Consider the following 20,760-nt stretch of genomic DNA (forward strand, 5'->3'; position numbering starts at 1 on the left):
TAACTGTTCTTCGAGATGTGTTGCTCATGTCCATTCCATTACCCACCCTCCTGCCCCTCTCTCGGAGTTGTCAGCAAGAAGGAACTGAGAGGGTGTGGGCTGGCAGCACCTGATATACTGCGGCATGAGCGCGGCCCTGTGGGATGGAATGGAGTTGAGCAACACATCTCGAAGAACAACAGTTACGAAAGGTAGGTAACTGTTTTTTCTAATTCTTTAATCATTCTCATAGCTCTTCTCTGACCTCTCTCAAATTTATCAACATCCTTCCTGAATTTTGGGCACCAGAACTGGACACAGTATTCCAGCAGTGATTACACCAGTGCCAAATGAAGAAGTAAAATAACCTCTCTACTCCTACTTGAGACTTCTTTGTTTATGCCTCCCAGGATCACGTTAGCTGTTTTGGCCACAGCATCACACTGGGAGCTCGTGTTCAGCTCATTATCCACTATGACCCCCAAATCTTTTTCAGAGTCATTGCTTCCCAGGTTAGCGTCCCCCATTCTATAAGTATGGCCTACATTCTTTGTTCCGAGAAGTATACATTTACATTTGGACATATTAAAACACACATTGTTTGCTTGCACCCAGTTTAATTAGGCTGCAACTTTATTCACCTAAAATATCTGGGAGTATCTGTCAATAAATTGTACAGGGCAGGTTCATCATCCTTTCCTTACTCATTTCCACACAAGCCCAAACTTGGTTCCACCCATCCTGTTGCTGGGTCCCCCACCATGCTGAGCCATGCCTCAGTTTCCCCAAAGGAGGTCCCCGATTTTGGCTGCTATCTTGACCTCAGCAAGCCTAAGCGTATGCCTCACTTTCCCCATTTTGGTTACTAATTAATTACAGCTGGTGTATAGGCCACAAGTATTGTCAGTTTGTGCCTCAGTTTCCCCAGTTGCTGTTATGTGCAGAGGTGCTCACCATACCACATGCTGCCCCTCCACCCCCCACAGTGGATCTCTCTTGATGGCCTTTGGACCCTGTCCCTATTACTGTCTCTGAGTTGGCTCAACGGTGTTTGAGCTGTAACATTCTGCCTGCTAGGAAAATCCACACTCTGCAGGATGCTGCCTGTCCCCCATCCCACACCTCTACATTGCCTGCAGAGTGCTAGTGGGGTTGCTTGCCCACCCCTTAATGTTCGGATTCTAGGACCTGGGGAATCCCAGGAAAGAGATTCCAAACACTGGGAATGTCCCTGTACTTCCCCTATTCTCCTTCCTGCCCCACCAGCCACCCTGTCTTCACTGTCCTCCCCCCCGAAGAGGGGCTGCACAGCTCTGTGGCAGGAAAAGCACAGCCAGCCATTCATAGCTGTCCCCTGTAAAACGCCTTGCCTCTCCCAAGATGTTCTGCCACATCAAAGCAATGAAAGTGATTGGAGAAGGTGAAGGAATGGATTGTTCCTCCCTCATCTATCTCTTATCTGAATTACCCCATCTTTCAAAAAAATTCAGTTTGAGAAATGGGACATTTTATTTTTCTGAACTGGTTTGTCTCTCACCTATGGTGATATTGCTGGGGGCTCTGCATTAGTTTTTGCTCATTTTCTGCATTGATGTTTAACTAAATGGGGAAACAGAGTTCAGGAGAGTGGAATAAAGAGTCATTCAAAAAGTGGAAGCCAGATGAAATTACAAAGGATGAATTTAAAAAAACAACACAAGCATGTAGGGACAAAATTAGAAAGCCCAAGGCACAAAATGAGATTAAATTAGTGAGGGACAGAAAAGGTAAGGGGAACATTTTACAAATACATTATAATCAAGAGAAAGACCAAGGACTGAGTAGGCCCAGTACTCAATGAGGAGGGAAAGACAATAAAAGAAAACACAGCAATGGCCAAAGTGTTAAATGCCTTTTTTCCCCTCCAGTTTTCACCAATAAGGTTAGGGGCGATCAGATGTCTAACGTAGGCTATGTCTATACTGGCAATTGAACGACAAAACTTGTCTTTCAGAGGTGTTAAACCCCACTCCCTCCCCCCCCCCCGACAAAAGTTTTGCTGCAACAAGCGCCAGCGTGAACAACGTGTTGTCAGCAGGAGCGCTCTCCTGCTGAGAATGCAAACGCTGCTCGTTGGGGGTAGAAGATTTTTGTCGTCAGGAGAGCTGACAAACAGCAGCTACACTGCACGACTTTTAGCGGCATGACTGTGGCAAGACAGCCATGTCACTAAAAGCTGTGTAGTGTAGACATAGCCTTAGTGAACATCAGGGTAAATAGGGTAGGATCTGAGGCTAAAATAAGGAAACAACAAATTAAGAATTACTCGATCCTGGTCTACACTAGAAAATTAGGTCAGTGTAACTATGTCAGTCAGGGGTGTGAAAAATCCACATCTGAGCAGCATAGTTAAGCTGACCTAAGTCCCTGAATAGACAGCGCTAGGTTGATGGAAGAATTCTTCCTTCCTAGCTACTGCCTCTCAGGGGGGCGGATTACCTATGCTAACAGAACAATCCCTCCCATTGGCGTAGGTAGTGTCTGTGCTGAACACTACAGCATTTTAAGTGTAGACAAGCCGTTAGACAACTTAGATGTCTTCAAGTCAGCAGGGCCTAATGAAATACTTCCCAGAAAACTTACAGAACTGGATGAAGAGATCTCTGAGCCATTAGCGATTATCCTTGAGAATTTGTGAAGGATGGGAAAAATCCCAGAGGACTGGGGAAGGGCGAATATAGTACCTATCTATAAAAAGAAGAATAAGGACATCCCAGGGAATTACAGACCAGTCAGCTTAACTTTGGTACCTGGAAAGATAATGTAGCAAATAATCAATCAATCAGTTTGTAAGGAACTAGACGATAAGGTGATAAGTGACAGCCAACATGGATTTGTCAAGAATGAATCATGTCAAACCAACCTAATATGCTTCTTTGACAGGGTAACAAGCCTTGTGGATCGGGGGAGGCAGTAGAGGTGATAGATCTCAACTTTAGTAAGACTTTTGATACCGTCTCACATGACCTTCTCATAAGAAAATTAGGGATATATAGCCTAGACAAACCTATTGTGAGGTGGGTGCCCAACTAGTTGGAAAACCATCATCAGAGAGTAGTTATCAAAGGTTTACAGTCAAGCTGGAAGAGCATATCGAGTGGGATTCCTTAGGGATCTGTCCTGGATCTGGTTCTATTCAGTGTCTTCATAAGTGATTTGGATAATGGCCTAGAGAGTACACTTACAAAATTTGCGGACGATACCAAGCTGGGAGGGGTTGCAAGTGCTACCCCTATCCTCCAGAGCTTGGAGGAGAGGATTAGAATTCAAAATGATCTGGACAAACTGGAGAAATGATCTGAAATAAAAGGACAAATGTAAAGTACTCCACTTAAGAAGGAATAATCAACTGTACAACTACAAAATGGGAAATGACTGCCTAGATAAGAAATGGCTCTGGGGGTTATAATGGATTATAAACTAAATATGAATCAACAGTGCAATGCTGTTGCAAAAAAAGTGAACATCATTCTGGGATGTATTAGCAGGAATGTTGTAAGCATGACACAAGAAGTAATTCTTCCACTCTACTCAGCACTGATAAGGCCTCACCTGGAGTACTAGGTCCAGTTCTGGACTCCACACTTTAGAAAAGATATGGACAAATTGGAGAAAGTTCAGAAGAAAGCAACAAAAAATGATTAAAGGTCTAGGAAAGATTGAAATAAATGGGTTGGTTTAGAATGGAGAAGAGAAGACTGAGAGGGAACAGGATAACAGTCTTCAAGTATGTAAAAGGTTCTTATAAAGAGGAGGGTGATAAATTGTTCTCCTTATCTGCTGAGGACAGGACAAGTATTAATGGGCTTAAATTGCAGCAAGGGAAATTTAGGTTTGATATTAGGAAAAACTTCCTAACTGTCAGGGTAGTTAAGTACTGGAGCAAATTACCAAGGGGGGTTGTGGAATCTTCATCATTGGAGGTTTTTAAGAACAGGTTAGACAAACACCTGTCAGGTGTCCAGATGATACTTAGTCCTGTCTCAGTGCAGGGGACTGGACTAGATGGTCTATTGAGGTCCCTTCTAGACCTACATTTTTATGATTATGAATGAGAGTTCTCGTGGAATGTCTCCAATTACTAACAGTTGAGAAGTCTCCCACCTCTGCCTCTCTTGGCCTCAAAGACTGCAGTTTTCTCAACTTGTCACCAGGATGCTTATCAATACATTTATATGCTCAGGAGATAGATTCTTAGGCACTGAGTGTACTGATATAGCTATGCCTGGGCAAACCTCCAGTGTAGGTGGATGCATTTCACTGATGTGTGGGGGGCTTGTGTGGGTGCAGCTCACCCTGGCTTGAATCCAGGATGAGACACACTGGTGCACACCCTGTACTACACCAATGTAGCACTCTTACAACTGGATATTTACACCGGTGTTGCAGTATTGGTTAGCGCTACCAATGCAAAAAATCCTGTACAAAAAAGGCCTTCCAGAGCATTTTCCCCAGGTTTATTCACATTTTCTGTAAGATTACAGCAACTCCTGCAAAGTACAGGAGCAAAGATTCTTACCCAATCCAGATTCCAAGAATACATCATCTGGGGTGGGGGTGGGGGTGGCTGGCAGGGCCAGCTTTAGGCCAATTCCACCAATTCCCCTGAATCGGGCCCCGCCCCTAAGAGGGCCCCGCGCCCAAGCCCCGGTATGGCGTACCGGCAAGAGCCGGTGCGCCATACTGGGGTGGCCCGGCTTCTCCAGGGGGCAATTAAAAGGGCCTGGGGCTCCCAGCAGGTGCTGGAGCCCCAGGCCCTTTAAATTGCCACTGGAGCCCCGCCGCGTCCCCAGGGCTCTGGCAGCTATTTACAGGGCCGGGGCGATGGAAGCAGGGGAGCCCCAGGCCCTTTAAATAGCCCCCGAGCCCCGGGCTGCTGCTGCTACCCCAGTGGGGGAGGGAGGAGGAGGGGGCACTTACCGTACAGGGTGGGCTGTACCCCCTGTACCCTCACCCCCTGCCCGCACCAGCCCCGCACCCCCTGCCCTGCCCGCAGCCAGCCTCGCACCCCCTACCCACAGCCAGCCCGTCTCCAGCCAGCCCCGCACCACCTGCCCTGTCTCCAGCCAGCCCCACACCCCGTGCCCTGCCCGCAGCCAGCCCCCGTCTCCAGCCAGCCCCGCACCTCCTGCCTGCAGCCAGCCCCTGCCGCACCCCCTGCCCACGCCAGCCCTGCACCCCCTGTCCTGCCCACACGAGTCCTGCCCCCCCTGCCCTGCCGCTGCCTGCAGCCAGCCCTGCACCCCCTGCCCACAGCCAGCCCCTGCGGCCCTGCCCAAAGCCAGCCAGCCCCACACACACATCCCTGCTCGCACCAGCCCCGCACCCCCTGCCCTGCCCGCAGCCAACCCCTGCCGCACCCCCCTGCCTGAAGCCAGCCAGTCCCGCACTCCTCTGTCTCCAGCCCTGCAACCCCTGTTGCACCCCTCTGCGGCCCTGCCTGAAGCCAGCCAGCCCCACACACACCCCTGCTCGCACCAGCCCTGCACCCCCTGCCCTGCCTGCAGCCAACCCCTGCCGCACCCCCCTGCCTGAAGCCAGCCAGTCCCGCACTCCTCTGTCTCCAGCCCTGCAACCCCTGTTGCACCCCTCTGCGGCCCTGCCTGAAGCCAGCCAGCCCACCCCACACCCCCCTGTCTCCAGCCAGCCCCGCACCCCTTGCCCTGCCTGCAGCCAGACTCTACCTCCAGTCAGCTCCTGCCCTGCCTCCAGCCAGCCCCATGTCCACTGGTGCCCTGCAGTTCCCAGGGCAGGAACCCTGCACACCTGCTTCAATGAGGGGGGCAGGGAGCAGCTGGGACCTACACATGTGCACATCACCCCCCGGGAGTGGCGGGGACCCACACATGTGAAACGGAGCTCATTTCTAGTTCAGGCCCATCTTTTTAAAAAAGAACTTTAGGTAGGGTTAACATACATCCGTATTTTCCCGGATATGTCAGGCTTTTTGGTTCTTAAATCACCGTCCGGGATAATTTTAAATTTAAAAATTCCTCCCGGGAAAATACGGACGTATGGTAACCCTATTGGTACAAAAAATACATACTGTGGCACATCCCTTAAATCAGAACTTTTTATAGGGAACCGGTTGCTAAGAAATGAAAGGCTTTTTTTAATATGTGTTTTTTTTTTTTTTAGTCATCCCTGCCGGGGCCCCACCAGAAATGTTCAAATTGGGCCCCGCACTTCCTAAAGCCGGCCCTGGTGGCTGGGCTCGGAGGGGCTAGGGGGTGTGAGTGTCTGGCTTGGGAGGGGGCATGGGTGGGCTCTGGGGGAGAGGGGTGTGAGTCTCTGACTTCCGGGCTGAGCTCTGGGGGGGGGGGGAGGGGGCAGAGAAACAAGAACTGGGTTGTTATAGGGGTTTCTTTAGCTCTCCACTCCTGGGGGAATTTTTGTGTGTCTCTATATTGTTACAGACATACTTGCTGACAAGTATTTTGAAATAAATTACCAAAATAATTGAAACTGGTGTGATTATATAGTGTTGTTTTGACAAATACAATTTGTAGAATTTTTAATTTTTTGGCACAGAATTCCCCCAGGAGTACTTGATACACTTGTTTTCCATTATGTTTGGCCTCATCAGCTTAGCAGTTTTCCTGATCTAACTAATCTGAATAAAAATTAGTCCAAATGGAAACCCCAGATCCAGACATTTTTTGCTTTGGATTCAGATCTACACTTTGCAGTTCCAGTGCACCTCCAGTTTTATACCATAATCCGACAACAGTATGTTCTGTATACACACTGCAAGGAGTTTTATAGCATGTATCAATGCATAGCCATGTACTAATAACATCATAACAATCAACCTATACTAAGAGTTTTGGTGCCAATATAACCAAAGGACAATGAAACATAACCCTAAAACACTGATATCCATCTGCAGAATTGAGAGTGGTAGCCGTGTTAGTCTGTATCAGCAAAAACAACGAGGAGTACTTGTGGCACCTTAGAGACTAACAAATTTATTTGGGCATAAGCTTTCGTGGGCTAAAACCCACTTCATCAGATGCATAAAGTGAAAAATACAGGAGCAGGTATAAATACATGAAAGGATGGGGGTTGCTTTACCAAGTGTGAGGTCAGTCTAATGAGATAAATCAATTAACAGCAGGATACCAAGGGAGGAAAAATAACTTTTGAAGTGGTAAGAGAGAGGCCCATTACAGACAGTTGACAAGAAGATGTGAGTAGGGAGAAATTAGAATTGGGAAAATTAAGTTTAGGTTTTCTAATGACCCAGCCACTCCCAGTCTTTATTCAGTAAGTTCAAGTGAACATGAACACACATGCTTAGTGATGCCTGTCACGTCAGTCATTACTCTTCCCTTTAGTGTGGTAACACTGTAATCAGAAAAACTATTTTGTCACATGGCTCCTTTTCATGTCTGCTCCTGTAGGACATGGGGCTAGTACAGATGGTGCGGAGTTGTGGGGAAAGGACATAGGGAAGTTCTGTCCCCCTGCAGAAGAAGTAGAGAAAAATCCCTTGTAGGTGCTCAAGGAGGAGGACCTGCATTTTAAGAAGATTATGAGTGTTGCTTGGATAACAATTCATGATTTTGCTAAATCAGGCACAAGCATTGGAGAATTTTGCTTCTGAGGTGTGGGGTTTTTTTTTTTTTTTTTAATATTTAGCAGCCTATGGCAGGGCCAGAGGATGCTGCTGCAATTAACATTACAAACTTTATTATTATTTATATTAGAGTAGTACCTGGAGGCCTCTCTCAGTATGGGTGGTGTTTAGCAGAAACAGTCTTAAGGAGAGGGTCCTTGAAGGAAGACTTTTTACTGTATATCTTTTTAGTAAGTTGTTAAAGACCTGGAGATTTGCAACTAGTTAGTGATTATTTTGAGATAAGATTTTCTACCTGGAAACTTTTGATTCTTGGAACTCCTGTATATGTCTTAAAACTGTGTATTGTGGGATTAGTTACCAGGGATTGAGGGTTTTTGCTGCTAGGTAAACAGTAGAATCAGCCACAGGGTACCGCAGAAGTGAGCTAAAAATAGATTAAAACAAACAATATGCCTGCTTGACACAATCAAAAGAGAAGGAAAACCTGTTCAGCCTACATAGATTTGCGTGCAGTGGCACTGATCCCCAAACAGAGTTAACATGTATAGATAGAGCTCCATTGTATCACTCAATAACACAAAACAGGAAGCGTTCAGATTTCATACTCTCATATATTCATGTCCAAATCCTTTCCAACTCTTATATGTAATCTGTTTTATAGCATTATGCTGTATGTCATTACAGAGTGTCTGGCACATTTGATTTGTGCTAACATCAGACAGATTGGACGACTCACTGTAGAACACTGGCTCTTCATTCCTAGTGACCCCAATGAAGTTCAGCATGAGAACTAAGCTTGGGATCTCATGTTGATAGCGGAGAGCAATCTGCATCATAAAATTGCCACCCTGCTAGACAGTTCAGTGTGACTCACCCTGCTGTATAATGATTCATAAAGATAAAAATTCTCTGATCCTTAGAGTGGGAGACTACTCTTTCAAACACCAGTGATCTTTTATTTCCTTATATTTTCCCACCACCACATATATACAGCTTTATACAGTTCGCTATCAGGCAGGTAGCCCCTTGGGGAACAGCTTGCTCTTACAGCTAGCTGGGAGCAATAGGTCCTCACTTTCCTGTTCCTCCCCTCCTACTTCCTTCCTGCTAGCTTTATAGGCCTTCCCCCATCAAGCTCACAGGTGTCTCTCCTTTAGGGCTTTAATCAGCCACAGCCTATCAGCTCCAATCTTTTCCCCTTACTGGGAGCTGAGCTAGCAAGCTCAGAGCTAACAGGGACTGAGTCAGTGCCTTTTGGCCAGCACCCTGTTACAGTAAGGTCTCATTTTTGTTATAGCCGAGTCATCTTTTACAATTTAATTGCATCTGGGAATAATACAGTATTGTGATGGTATGTATATTATTGTTGTGAAATGTGAAGTACACTTTTTATTCCTCTAACTTCCAGTTTGTTTCCCATTTATAGTTCGAAGGAAGGAAGTATTGTGAACATGATTTTCAGATGCTTTTTGCCCCTTGCTGTCATCAGTGTGGTAAGTTTTATAGCAGGGGTAGTATTTCATACTGATCATCCAGTGTAAATTCAACATATAACCTTGTAAAGAATGTAATTCTTGTGAACATTCCCTGTGATGCTAGGTATGCAGCCTCATGCAATTGGGCACATGATAATCCAGAGTGAAATAGACTTCACAACATTTTGGAAATAACCAAAGGATTTATTCAAATAAAGAGAAGCAGGCAGTAGGGCTTAAAAGATGGATGAATTAATTCAGAATGATTAGTGATTTAGCATTTGATTCAGTTAACACTTTAAGGCCTTCATGAGCTTTTGATATGATGTAACAAAAAAAGAAAAAAAGTTCTCGTGCAGCTAAAACTCTCAGACAAGCTCCCATCAGCTCCTGTTTCAATTACTGTAACCACTTCATAATTTGTCTCCTCAAGACCTACATTGTCCTACTCCAGTCTGTACAAAGTAAGATAATCTTCCTTGCCCATCTCATGAAAACACTGGCTCCCCCTTCTCTACTGCATCAAATTCAACCCTTTTAAGCTTCAAGCCACTTCTAAGGCCTTATGTAGCACTGACTCACCCAGTGCATTTGTTTCATCTCCATTTCAATGAAAATACCCTTTGTGACGGGTTGGACCCCTGGGATATCACCTGGTGTGTTGGGGCACCACTGAGTCAGACTATTCTGCCAGCCTGAGTCCTCTTTACCTGGCCTTGCTGGGCTAGGCTCCCCAGCCTTTTCCAGCCAAGCACACAGGCAGGGCCACACCCAGCTGCACAGAGAGCCAGAGATCCGCTCTGGGAAGGCTCAGCTTAGGGGACTTGCCACAGCACCCAGATGTCCACCCCCACCCCCCCCCCCCGCCCGCCCACCCCCCTTGGAGTACAAACCCAAAATTATATGAAATTCGCCTCTTTTCTCAATGTGGAGGAGGGTGTACACAACTTCTCGCCCCCTCCCAGCCCCCAGTTAGAAATCATATAAACTGGGTTATATTATAAACCAGAAATAAATTTATTAACTATAACAGGTGTATTTTAAGTAGTTAAGGAGGTAGCAGACAGAACAGGGCAGATTACTAAGAAAATAAAACAGCACGCAAACTAAGCTTAATACACGAAAGAAACTGATTACATGCAAGTTGTCACCCTAAATGTGGTTCTAATAATCTTCTTCACAGACCAGAAGCCCTTCCAGCCTGGGTTCTTTCCCCCAGTTCAGTCTTAGTTGTTCCCAGCAGTCATCTTGGGTGGGGTAGCAGGGGAGAACTGAGGACCCAGATTACCTCACTCCCTACCCTTAAATAGGATTTGCATAAGGTGGGAGTCCTTTGTTTCCTAGTTTGACCCCCTCTTCCTTTACAGTGGAAAGTGACAAAGAAGTCCCAGGTAATGTTTTAGTATCAGGTGACAAGAGCGCCTGATTCTGTGGGGCCCTTATAGCCATTCTTCACAGGCTGACTGTGGCAAAGTACCTTCTCCTCAGCAGGCTCAGTCCTTTTTAGCCTTGGAGACATAGGCTTGGGCAAGGCAAATCCTTGCAGGTAGCACAGGGTTTGGCTAGTCCTTTTCTCAGTCAGCCCCTTGTGCTTGTTTATCTTCCCTTCTGGGGACAGAGTGCAGCCTTCCTTGCAGGAAGGGTTCAGAGCCTTGCTGCTCCTAGCTTACTGGCAGCTTCCCTGGTTCTCTCACTCTCTCTCCCCCCTTCCACGCCGGGGAGGGTTTAAAAAGGTCCCAAGCAGTTGGAGCCAGCTGAACCTAATTAGTTCCCTAGTAACCCCTTGCCCAGCTGAACCTTATTTCCCCATGGTTCTCTCTCTTCAGTGGCTTGGGAGAGGCCTTTTTAACCCCCTGGGACTGGTTACTACCCCCTTTGTAGCTGTTTGTCCTGGGTTTGCCACACTGACCCACATGGTCACAGGAAGACTAAGCTATTTTACTGTCCATTGTTCTTGTTGATGGGCCATCCGTCCTGTCTGGCTTTTCCATTGTTGTACCTGAAGGGTTGGCAGTGGGCGTCACCCAAAGTAGCATAGTTGAAATACAAATACACAGTCAATATTCCTAATTTCAGATACAGAAATGATACAGGCATATAAATAGGATAATCACATTCAGTAAATATAACCTTTCCAATTATATCTCACGAGCCATCTTGCATAAAGTATATCTCAGTTATGTCATATTCATATCATAAGCATATTTTCATAAAGAATGACACGTCACACCCTTATTGCCTGCTCCTCCCATAATCATTTCTCAGCTTTCTTCAACACTGTCCTGTGCATGGAATGCCTTTCCTGAGCTGGTCTGAAAAGTCACTCCCCTCCCCTCATTTAAATCTCTCCTGAAGTCCCATTGTTTCCTTGACATCCACAGGAAGCTAATTATTTCACTTATTTATCTTGTGTGACCTGCTTATTTGTATGAAGGGAAGCGGTTGAATGCTGGCAAAGAGGGGCTTATGGACACTAGATCTAAAGCTAGGGATTACTGTGGGCAGAGTGGGTTGAATGGTGGAGGGAAGATGCGGGAAGGAGTTTAGTGTGTATAACTCAAACAAAAACACAAACATATGACTAACTAGGCGGATGATGGAGTTCAGTGTTTCTGTAGGCCAAGCACATTGCACAGATGAGGGGCTCAATGCATTCCTCCATTCTCCCCACAAGTGCCTGGTGTGCCGTTCCCCTGCCCTAATTCTGCTGCCTTCTTGGTCATCTCTCCCCTTAACAAATCTCTCTGCCTGCAATATCAAATGGATACCGTTTAGATGAACTAAAACACTTGTGACTAGGCAAAGGTAAATGATCTTGCCTGAGCTAGGCACAGTGTGGACGGAGCCACAGTGCAACTCTTGAAACTCACTCCTACTCACCCAGTATAGCTACTGATCTGAAGGAGCCCCCACTCTTCCGGTCCTAAACCTTCACGCCCCCAGCAGTCTAGCAAAGCACCTCAGTCCTGACCAACAGTTCCATTTGCTGATTCATTTCACCAATGGAATTGAAGCAGGGCTTAAATTCCCTCCCAGTATTTCCTGGAGCCTTGAACTTCAGCCCCACGGGAGGCACTGGGGCATGAGGCTTCTGCCCCACAGGGCACACCGGGGCTTCTGCAGGTTTTAAAATATTTACTGGAGCTCCACTCTGGATGGCTCCGGCTGAATTTAAGCCCCGGATTGAAGTAAGAAAATGCAATGGACAGAGCGAGTAATGACTGGCTGAGTTACCTCTAATCTCACAATGCTTCTCTGCCTGGAGCACTGTATGGGCATTGTGTGCAACTCAGCTTCTTCTTCGAGTGCTGGTCCCTGTCTGTATTCCACTGTGGGTTTGCATGCACTCCATGCATCCAGAGCCAGAGAATTGTGAAAGCAGCATCTGTTGGTCCACTCATGCATCCTGGCTCACCTTGTGCCTCCCACTTAGGAAATAAAGGGTGGAGCTGACCAATTGCCTCTTCAGTTCCTTCTCACTGCCGCGTGGTCCAGATTGGAACCTCCAGTATCCGAAGCATTAGCTTCTTTATCTGTGAAAATATATTTAGATATCTGTAAACAGCTTTTTTGTATTCTAGTTTTTATCTAGTTTTAGCGTTTTATAGTTAGTCTTCCCTGACCTGGGGAGCATGCCCCCATGCCAATACCCCATTTGGGTACTGGACTATGTCCAGGACTTTGGGCTTCAAAATTTCTGCTTCCTGCCTGTAATCCTTTTCAGTCAGTGATGACCACCAACAGTGCTTATACTGCTTCAGGGAAGCCCCCATCACAGTAAGGTGCAGTAGTAAGGTGCAGTATCTGCAGTTTGTTCCCCAGCCATACGCAGAAAGCATCTAATAGAAAAGGCCACAAAGCTGCAATTGGACCCAGGCCAGGTACCCCTCCCTGTACATTGAACTGATATAGCAAGGAGCCTACCCCCTGCCATGCGGTCCAACTCAGGAGCAAAGAAGTTTACCCCCACAAATCCCTTGTCAGGATCTTGTCAGGGAAGAAGAGAGCATAAGCATGAGTCTGAGTCTTCCTCCAAATCCACTTTGAAAAAGTTGAATTCAGTCCTGCCTAAACTGACCACTAGCTCAGCCCAAGAGAACTTAGAATGTCCTAAGTCTCAGAGGCATGACATACTGGGCCCTCCAGTACCTCCCAAGCACAAATCCCGGGATCTGCCAGCACTGACAAATACGAGTTGCCAAGAGCATCAGTTACTCATGATACCATCTCTGCCTTCAGTGGCTTTGGCACAGACTTTCTCTATTGCAGCTCTCGGGCTTTGGGTGGACAGGACACCTCTCTCTCCAGGAAGAACCAAGATCTACACTTCTGAGGACAGCTTCGCTCTCCCAGACCCGGAGTCTCTCACTCCATCGGCTCCCCCTGTTTTGAGAAAGGTTATAACTCCACCAGGGGAGCTGGCTTTGGTAGGAATCTGTCTCCTATTCCATCTTCAGGCTGTGATTTCCCTCCAGTGGCACTGTTGGTACCACCGTTGGAACTGGAATTGGCTTTCTTCTCATCGGGAGATTCTGAATCACACTGAACCATTATGCCTTCTTCCTCCAAGACACACCTTCCCAGTCAGAAGACTTTCCCCAGCTTGGGACCAACCCCTGCCTCCTCATCCGCCTCAGAACTGTTGGTACCCCATGCCATGGGGACCACCTCAAGCCCCGTTCAATCCATCCTATTGGCCATACTCTGGGCCATGGGACCAGTACCATCTTGTAGTTGGACCAGTCTGCTAGGGAGTCACCCCTTTCCTCCCCTTTGAGGAGACAACAGGAGCTGTCCTCAGATCCTGCTGCGGAAGAGTATGCTCCGGATCCGGTGGTTCCGGTGGATCTGATAAGATTGGTGTTTTTATTGCCAGATGAGGAGCTGACTCTGATGTCTCCATCCTGCCCCACCCTGCTCCCCAAAGACTATAAGCTGTTCCAGGAACTCCTTTGCAGAATTGCACGGGAGCTGAAGATTCCTCTTGAGGAGGCTCAGGATCTTCAACACAAGCTCCTGGACATCCTTCAGTCCTCCAGCTCCAGTAGAATAGTGCTCTTGGTTAACAAAGCCTGGAGTCAGCTAGAGTAGTCTGGCATACCCAAGCTACCTGCACCCCTACCTCTAAGAGGGCAGAGAAATGGTACTATGTCTCAGCCAAAGGTGCGAAATTTCTGTTCTCTCACCCTGCTCCCAATTCTGTAGTGGTCCAAGCCACTGCAGAGAAATGTAGGCTGCAACACCCCAGATCGACCCTGACTTAAAAGGACAACAAGTGTTTCAACTTATTGGGAAGGAAGATCTTTTCTTCTTCTAGTCTCCAGTTCAGGATAGCCAACTACCAACCACTACTGGCTAAGTACGTCTTCCTGAACTATTCAAAATTTGCAGACTTTGACAGTCTCCCACAGCAGGACATAGCTCATTTCCAGGCTCTTAAATGGTTGCCATGACCACTCTCCAATCAGCAGTAGATAGACCTGATACATCTTCCAGGGCAATGGCTACTGTCATTGTGATGCACAGGGAGTCATGGTTCCATACTTTAGCGCATCCCAGGGAAGTCCAGTACACCACAGAGGATCTTCCCTTCAGTGAGACTCATCTGTTTAATCAGAAGATGGATGAGTCCTTACACACTTTAAAGGACTCCAGGGGCATCCTCTGCTCCCTAGGAATATATGCACATACCCTGAAGAGAAAATTCCACCTTCAATAATACAAGTTTAGATTGATGGCTCAACAGTTCTTCCACCTGAGACCTTATGAGCAACCCCTAAGAGCAGACAGTTCAAAGGACCTGCTTCATCTTTCTGCAGCAGATTCCTCATTCCAATCCCAGCCCCCGTTGAAACATTATTTTAGATGGGAGCTGTAAACCACTGAGTCCAACATGTCCTGACTGCCAACACACTCTTTCGGGGGGGTCATCTAGTACTCCTTTTCAACACTTGGAGTGCAATAACAATGAACAAATGGGTGCTCAGCATTATCCATTCTGGCTATATAATAGAGTTTGTGCCCTCCTCCAAAACCCCCTTTCTCTCCTCCCTCTCGGAGACCACTTTCACGAGAACATTCTCAAACAAGAGGTGGAATCTCTCTTACAGCGAAGAGCAATAAAGCAGGTTCCTCTTCAGTACCAAATAAGGAGTTTTTACTTGACATATTTCCCAGTTTCCAGAAAGAAAGGCAGACCTATTCTCGGTCACTGCCATCTCAACTGCTTTATTTGCATGGTCATGTTGGCATTTATAGTTCAATCTCTGGAAAAAGACAAGTGGTTTACAGCTCTTGACATGAAGGATGCCTACTTTCACATGGACAGCCACCCCACTCGCCAGTGCTTTCTCAGATTCATAGTCACCTCCACTCACTTTCATTACAGAGTACTCCCTTTTAGCATTGCTACCTTCCCCAGGGTCTTTACCAAGGTGTTCTCTGTCATAGCAGATGCCGTGATTTCACCATCTTCCCCTACCTCGATGAGTGGCTCCTTGTCACCAGGTCACGCCAAGAGGCCCAGACGTCTACTGTGACAGTTGCTACAACTCCTCTCCTCTCTGGGGGTTAGCATAAATGCCGAAAAATTCGTTCTCACCCCTAAACTTTGGATTTCATCAGGGCATCCTTAAGTTCAATCATGCAAGGGCTTACTTTCCGAGAGACAGGTTTCAGGCTATGAATGTTATCATGGATCAGTTCATAACCAACCCAGGGTGCCTGTCAAGATCTGTCTTTCTCTCCTAGGTCATATGGCCTCATGCACATGTCTCGCCTTTTGCAAGACTCCATCTTATTGCCCACAAGCGTGGTTTCTGACTTTGAACTTACCAAACCTACGGCACGTGAGCACCATAGTGACTATTATCACCAAAGTGATATTGTTCCTGTCATGGTGGAAAAATCCCCATCAGGTTTGTGTTGGTGTTCCTTTCCTCGCCTTCACACCAGAAAGGATGATGATTACTGACGCATTCCTGTTGAGTTGGGGCAGGGCCGGTGCTACCATTAAGGCAAACTAGGCGGTTGCCTAGGGCGCCAAGATTTGGGGGCACCAAAAAGCGGTGCCCCCAATTTTTTTTTTTACAGCGTTCCTGGGCTGGGCTGCCGGTGGCGCGCTGACACGTGCGGCTCAGACTCCCTCTCCCAGTGCAGGGCCGCTCCACTTCTCCCGCCTCCCAGGCTTGTGGCGCCAATCAGCTATTTGGCATCGCAAGCCTGGGAGGGGAGGAGAATTAGAGCGGGGGCGGCGTGCTCGGGGAGGAGGCGGAGCAGAGGTGAGCTGGGGTGGGGAGCTGCCACACGGTCCGCCGGGCCGGGAGGGGGGGGGGGAAAGCTGCTACGGGGGGGTGCCTCAGGGCAGGGGGGGGGAGCTGCCGCAGGGCTCCCCACCCCAGCTCACCTCTGCTGTGCCCCCTCCCCAAGCACGCCGTCGCTGCTCCACTTCTCCCGCCTCCCAGGCTTGCGGCGCCAATCACCTGTTTGGCACCGCAAGCCTGGGAGGGGAAGAGAATTAGAGCGGGGGCGGTGTGCTCGGGGAGGAGGCGGAGCAGAGGTGAGCTGGGGTGGGGAGCTGCCGCATGTCTCCCCGGGGATGGGGAGCTGCCGTGGGGGGGAGCGCCTGAGGGGGGGGGGCGGGGAGCTGCCGCAGGGCTGGCGGGGTGGAAGTTTCGCCTAGGGCGCGAAACTTCCTTGCACTGGCCCTGAGTTGGGGAGCTTACGTGGACAACTGTACAGCACAAGACACCTGGACATCTCAAGAATCACATTCAGTTCACGTCAGTGTTCTAGAGCTACGAGCAATTCGACAGGCTTGCAAAACCTTTCTCCCATTCATTCAGTTTCACCATGCCCTCATAATGCCGACAACATCACAAGCGTCTTTTAGATCAACAATCAGGGAGGCATGAGATCTGCCCCTATGTGTGCAGAAGTGGTCAATCTGTGGAACTGGTGCATCGGCAGTCAGATTACCCTGTCAGCAGTCTAACTCTGAAGGAATCGAATGTGTGTCTCAGCAAACACTTTGCAAGTCGATCACAAGTGGGAGCTACACAACTCTGTAATGAACAATATTTTCATTCTGTGGGGGGACCTCCACCAGGGACTTATTTACCTCCCCAACAAAGAGGAAGTGCTACATATACTGCTCCAAAGGAGCCTTTGGTCACCACTCACAGGGCAATGCTCTACTCCTTCCATGGTCAGACCATCTGAACTATGCCTCCCATGAATTATTATTCTCATTGCCCCCAACTGCCCAGAATTTTTGATTCCCGAACCTCCTACGCATGTTGTTTTTGGGTACTGATCATTATTCCTATGTTTCCCAATCTTCTGACTCAGATGAATGGCAAAATCAGGCATCCCAACCCACATCTGCTTCCTCCCAGAGCTTGGTTTGTGGAAGGGCATTGTCTTTAGAGCAATCGTGTTCTGAAGCTGTACAGAATCTCCTTTCTAATAGTAGGAAGGATTCCACTAGAAAATATTACCTAACCAAGTGGAAGCATTTCGCTATCTAGGCGTATCAAAGATGTATTTCTCTGGAACCCACAGATATTCCTCTCGTTATGGACTATTTTCTTTCCCTGCAGACAGCAAGATTGTCAGTTCCTCACGGGTCCACTTGGCAACCATCTGCCTTCACGGGCTACTCAATCTTTGCACACTCTCCAACTAGCAGATTCTGGAAAGGCCTAATCAGAACCTTTTGGCCTATCAAAAAGCCTATTCCTCAATGGGACTTGAACCTTGTTCTCTCAGTGCTCACTAAGTCTCCTTTGAAATATTAGCTTCTTGCTTCGTGTCTCTCCTATCCATGAAGGTCACATTCCTGGTAGCCATCACCTCAGCCAGGTGGGTTGGTGAGTTTGCAGCATTGATGGCAGATCCTCCTTACGCTATATTGCATAAGGACAAGCTTCCATTACGTTTATACCGTAAATTCACCCCCAGTCTGAGTTTCACCTGAACCAGCCTATTCGCTTACCTGCATTCTTCCCAAAACGTCACACATCCTCAGAAGAAAGGAGGCTCCATTCCCTCAATGTTTGGCAAGCCTTAGCCTTTCATAACCCGCAGAGAATGAAGACAATCAGGAAATCCCCTGGACTATTTGTCACCATAATGGACAGGGCCAAGGGTCAGGTTATATTCTCTCAAAGAATCTCAAAATGGATGTTGGCCTGTACTTAGATAACTGATATCAGAGCAAATCTTCCCCCTCCTCATGGGGTAAGAGCTCATTCTGCAAGAACGCAAGCAACATCTATGGCTTCTTTTCAGTAGGTGCCTCTACTTGATAATTGTAAGGCAGCTATATGGCGCTCAGTCCACACGTTTATTAGACAGTATGCCGTGGTACAGGACTCCTCTGCTGATGCATCTTTTGGAACAGCAGTCCTTTGTTCGGCTCTGCCATCTACAACCTCTCACCCTCCTATTTGAGTACTTCTTGTCAATCACCCACAGTGGAATACACATAGGAACCAGCGCTCAGAAGAACAGAAAGTTACTTACCTTATAGTAACTGAAGGTTCTTTGAGATCTGTGGTCCCTATCTATATTCCACTACCTGCCGTCCTTCCCCTCTGCTTTAGATCTTCTCTGATTCGCCGTGGAGAAGGAACTGGAGAGGTGGTCCTGCCCTTGAGCTCCTCGGTTGGAGGCATAAGGTGAGCCTGGGTGCACGTGAAGACCTACAGACACTGCTTTCAAAATTTTCCAGCTCTGGGCACAAGGAGCACATGCATACCCCACAGTGGACTACAGATAGGGACCGCACATCTTGAGGAACCTCCAGTTACTAAATATAAGTAACTTTCTTTTTTCCAGTTTTTCTGAGTGTCAGCAAAATTGGACATGGTCTTCAAAAGTTACCATGTTAGACAGATCAATAGAGAAATGACCTCAAGTTGAGTGTGAAGCCTCATTTTGCTTGGCCAGCAAAAATTGCATCTATCATCACCTGATTTGTGTTGTATCCCATTCCCCCATCCTTTAGTAGATGGTATGCTCTTCAGAGCTGGGACTGAGTCTTTCTCTGCATTTGTAAAGTGCCTAGAGCCTTTTGGGAACTACTAGAGTATAAATAAAAACAAAAATCCTGCTAATCTGCTGGTTTACTCAAAGCAGAAAGGAGAAAGTAATTAGGAAAAAGTCATGCAGAATAAAGAACTGCATGAATACCAAAACGGCATAAGAGATCAGATGACTGGAAAAGGTGAGGGATGGTAAAAGAAAAACACAGATATACAGAAAATGAAGTGTATGAAGGAGGGTGAGTAAATAAAGTGTTAGCTAGAAGGGGAAGTGCTTTGTTAGTAAGGGAATTTGCTTTGGATTTGTAACCAAGAATAAGGTTGAGAACCAGAGCCCCAGGAGCCATATACCTGAACCCGCAAGCTGGGAGTTTTTGGTTTATTTTACTTTGTCTGATACGGTGTTACTTAAATCACTTTGGTATTTAAAACAACTTTATTTTATTTTTTAACATCCAGATATTTTATTTACTTACAGGTGAGTTCATTATCGGTCGTGTTATTAAAGCTATGAATAATAGCTGGCATCCAGAATGCTTCTGTTGTGACCTCTGCCAACAAGTACTGGCAGATATTGGATTTGTCAAGAACGCTGGCAGGTAGATCTTCACCCCCTTCTGTATTGATCATAAGCAAAGTGGTGATGATGGGGTTTACAGTTTATTAAGGCTTCTAAAAATCTTTAGCTGACATGATGTAACCTTTTTAATAAAACACAGTTAAAGGAGTAACTGAAGTATCTCTCAAAAAAATGAGGAGTCCTTGTGGCACCTTAGAGACTAATAAATTTATTTGGGCATAAGCTTTTGTGGGCTAAAACCCACTTCATCAGATGCACGGAGTGAAAAATACAATTCAGTTAAGGTGGAAGTGACAACTTCTTGTCAACTGTTGGAAATGGGCCACCTTGATTGCATTGGCCTCATTAGCACTACAAAAGTAATTTTCCCTCCCTTGGTATTCACCCCTTCTTGTCAACTATTGAGAATAGGCCACTTCCACCTTAATTGAATTGGCTCGTTAGCACTGACCCCCCCACTTCGTAAGGCAACTCCCATCTTTTCATGTGCTAGAATATGTATTCTTTTTACTGTATTTTTCACTCCATGCATCTGATGAAGTGGGTTTTAGCCCATGAAAGCTTATGCCCAAATAAATTTGTTAGTCTCAAAGGTGCCACAAGGACTCCTCGTTGTTTTTGCTGCTACAGACTAACACGGCTACCACTCTGAAACCTGAAGTATCTCTGTTTACATGTAAGGTACCTTTATGGGGCAGGGTTCAAGCAAGTCTCTCATCTGCAGAGAACACAGCTCAAAAATGAAATGTAAACATTAAATAATAATATTTTTTTTAATACTTACAAAAGCATTTAACGAACGTTCCACTATACCTTCAGACTTTCCATCAGGGTCACCTTCTGGGTATATCTGTTACCTTATATCGCTCAGTGCCAGTGGTACTTTGAAATATAATAGAGGGAGAACATTTTGAAAGTAGTTTACCAGAGGTAGATAAATGTACCCCATTAATTCTTTCACATGAAAGATCAGATTTTTTCTGGTGTGATTCCAGCAACTCATGCATCACAACCAGTGGTGCTGAGGTACTAAAAATTTAGATAAAAGTGCACACACCT

General features: G+C 46.7%; 1 protein-coding gene across 4 annotated transcripts in view; it reads left to right on the forward strand.

Annotated features, from left to right (window-relative positions):
* Positions 1-20,760, forward strand: part of LIMS1 (LIM zinc finger domain containing 1) — a 163,802-nt gene that overhangs the window by 122,497 nt on the left and 20,545 nt on the right. For all 4 annotated transcript variants that reach the window (XM_065423809.1, XM_065423810.1, XM_065423808.1 and 1 more), the window contains 2 exons: positions 9,027-9,093; positions 19,600-19,720. In XM_065423809.1, the coding sequence (XP_065279881.1) occupies positions 9,027-9,093; positions 19,600-19,720 (188 nt within the window). The remainder of the gene's footprint in view (positions 1-9,026; positions 9,094-19,599; positions 19,721-20,760) is intronic.

The sequence above is a fragment of the Emys orbicularis genome, chromosome 1 (assembly GCF_028017835.1).
Source record: "Emys orbicularis isolate rEmyOrb1 chromosome 1, rEmyOrb1.hap1, whole genome shotgun sequence".
In the NCBI taxonomy this organism is placed as follows: domain Eukaryota; kingdom Metazoa; phylum Chordata; order Testudines; family Emydidae; genus Emys; species Emys orbicularis.